The 2,987-nt window shown below is 48.3% G+C and overlaps 1 protein-coding gene across 1 annotated transcript; it reads left to right on the forward strand.

Moving 5' to 3' along the window:
• Positions 1 to 232: 232 nt before the first annotated feature.
• Positions 233 to 2,785, forward strand: LOC137372418 (fap1 adhesin-like). Its single transcript, XM_068036306.1, has one exon. It carries the CDS (start codon positions 233 to 235, stop codon positions 2,783 to 2,785), a length of 2,553 nt encoding a protein of 850 aa, XP_067892407.1.
• The last annotated feature ends 202 nt before the right edge of the window (positions 2,786 to 2,987 follow it).

The following is a 2,987-nucleotide window of genomic DNA, read 5'->3' on the forward strand; positions in this document are numbered from 1 at the left end:
AGCAGGAATTGAGAGGATGGTTGAAGCAGGTATTGAGAGGTTGGTTAAAGCAGGACTTGAGAGGATGGTTGAAGCAGGAATTGACAGGATGGTTTAAGCAGGTATTGAGAGGATGGTTAAAGCAGGTATTGAGAGGATGGTGGAAGCAGGTATCGAGAGGATGGTTGAAGCAGGTATTGAGAGGATGGTGGAAGCAGGAATTGAGAGGATGGTTTAAGCAGGAATTGAGAGGATGGTTGAAGCAGGAATTGAGAGGATGGTTGAAGCAGGAATTGAGAGGATGGTTGAAGCATGTATTGAGAGGATGGTTGAAGCAGGTATTGAGAGGATGGTGGAAGCAGGTATCGAGGGGAAGGTTGAAGCAGGTATTGAGAGGATGGTGGAAGCAGGTATTGAGAGGTTGGTTGAAACAGGTATTGAGAGGATGGTTGAAGCAGGTATCGAGGGGAAGGTTGAAGCAGGTATTGAGAGGACGGTGGAAGCAGGTATTGAGAGGATGGTGGAAGCAGGTATCGAGGGGAAGGTTGAAGCAGGTATTGAGAGGATGGTGGAAGCAGGTATCGAGGGGAAGGTTGAAGCAGGTATTGAGAGGATGGTGGAAGCAGGTATTGAGAGGATGGTGGAAGCAGGTATCGAGGGGAAGGTTGAAGCAGGTATTGAGAGGATGGTGGAAGCAGGTATTGAGAGGATGGTGGAAGCAGGTATCGAGGGGAAGGTTGAAGCAGGTATTGAGAGGATGGTGGAAGCAGGTATTGAGAGGATGGTGGAAGCAGGTATTGAGAGGATGGTGGAAGCAGGTATCGAGGGGAAGGTTGAAGCAGGAATTGAGAGGATGGTTGAAGCAGGAATTGAGAGGATGGTTGAAGCAGGAATTGAGAGGATGGTTGAAGCAGGTATTGAGAGGATGGTTGAAGCAGGTATTGAGAGGATGGTGGAAGCAGGTATCGAGGGGAAGGTTGAAGCAGGTATTGAGAGGATGGTGGAAGCAGGTATTGAGAGGATGGTTGAAGCAGGTATCGAGGGGAAGGTTGAAGCAGGAATTGAGAGGCTGGTAGAAGCAGGAATTGAGGGGATGGTTGAAGCAGGTATTGAGAGGATGGTTGTAGCAGGTATTGAGAGGATGGTTGAAGCAGGTATTGAGAGGCTGGTGGAAGCAGGTATTGAGGGGATGGTTGAAGCAGGAATTGAGAGGATGGTTGAAGCAGGTATTGAGAGGATGGTTGTAGCAGGTATTGAGAGGCTGGTGGAAGCAGGAATTGAGGGGATGGTTGAAGCAGGTATTGAGAGGCTGGTTGAAGCAGGAATTGAGAGGATGGTTGTAGCAGGTATTGAGAGGATGGTTGAAGCAGGTATTGAGAGGCTGGTGGAAGCAGGAATTGAGGGGATGGTTGAAGCAGGAATTGAGGGGATGGTTGAAGCAGGTATTGAGAGGATGGTTGTAGCAGGTATTGAGAGGCTGGTGGAAGCAGGTATTGAGAGGATGGTTGAAGCAGGTATTGAGAGGCTGGTGGAAGCAGGAATTGAGGGGATGGTTGAAGCAGGAATTGAGGGGATGGTTGAAGCAGGTATTGAGAGGATGGTTGTAGCAGGTATTGAGAGGATGGTTGAAGCAGGTATTGAGAGGCTGGTGGAAGCAGGTATTGAGAGGATGGTTGAAGCAGGTATTGAGAGGATGGTTGAAGCAGGTATTGAGAGGCTGGTGGAAGCAGGTATTGAGAGGATGGTTGAAGCAGGTATTGAGAGGCTGGTGGAAGCAGGAATTGAGGGGATGGTTGAAGCAGGAATTGAGGGGATGGTTGAAGCAGGTATTGAGAGGATGGTTGTAGCAGGTATTGAGAGGCTGGTGGAAGCAGGAATTGAGGGGATGGTTGAAGCAGGTATTGAGAGGATGGTTGTAGCAGGTATTGAGAGGCTGGTGGAAGCAGGAATTGAGAGGATGGTTGTAGCAGGTATTGAGAGGATGGTTGAAGCAGGTATTGAGAGGATGGTTGTAGCAGGTATTGAGAGGATGGTTGAAGCAGGTATTGAGAGGCTGGTGGAAGCAGGAATTGAGGGGATGGTTGAAGCAGGAATTGAGGGGATGGTTGAAGCAGGTATTGAGAGGATGGTTGTAGCAGGTATTGAGAGGCTGGTGGAAGCAGGTATTGAGAGGATGGTTGAAGCAGGTATTGAGAGGCTGGTGGAAGCAGGAATTGAGGGGATGGTTGAAGCAGGAATTGAGGGGATGGTTGAAGCAGGTATTGAGAGGATGGTTGTAGCAGGTATTGAGAGGCTGGTGGAAGCAGGAATTGAGGGGATGGTTGAAGCAGGTATTGAGAGGATGGTTGTAGCAGGTATTGAGAGGATGGTTGAATCAGGAATTGAGAGGATGGTTGAAGCAGGTATTGAGAGGATGGTTGAAGCAGCAAGTGAGAGGATACTTGAAGCAGCAATTGAGAGGATTGGTGAAGCAGGTATCGAGGGGATGGTTGAAGCAGGTATCAAGGGGATGGTTGAAGCAGGTATTGAGAGTATGGTTGAAGCAGGAATTGAGAGGATGGTTGAAGCAGGAATTGAGAGGATGGTTGAAGCAGGAATTGAGAGGATGGTTAAAGCAGGTATTGAGAGGCGGTTGGAAGCAGGTATTCAGAGTATGACTGAAGAACGTATTGAGAGGATGACTGAAGCAGGTATTGAGAGAATGGTTGAAGCAGGTATTGACGGGATTTCTGAAGCAGGTCTTCAGAGTACCACTGAAGGACGTATTGAGAGGATATCTGAAGCAGGTATCGAGTTTATGGTTTGAAGCAGTAATCGAAGGGATTGTTGAAGCAGATTTTGAAGGGCTGGTTGAAGCAGGAATTGGGAGGATGGTTGAACCAGGAATTGAGAGGATGGTTGAAGCAGGAATTGAGAGGATGGTTGAAGCAGGTATTGAGAGGATGGTTGAAGCAGGTATCAAGGGGATGGTTGAAGCAGGAATTGAGAGGATGGTTGAAGCAGGAATT

This window comes from Heterodontus francisci, chromosome 7 (genome assembly GCF_036365525.1).
Source record: "Heterodontus francisci isolate sHetFra1 chromosome 7, sHetFra1.hap1, whole genome shotgun sequence".
NCBI classification, from domain to species: domain Eukaryota; kingdom Metazoa; phylum Chordata; class Chondrichthyes; order Heterodontiformes; family Heterodontidae; genus Heterodontus; species Heterodontus francisci.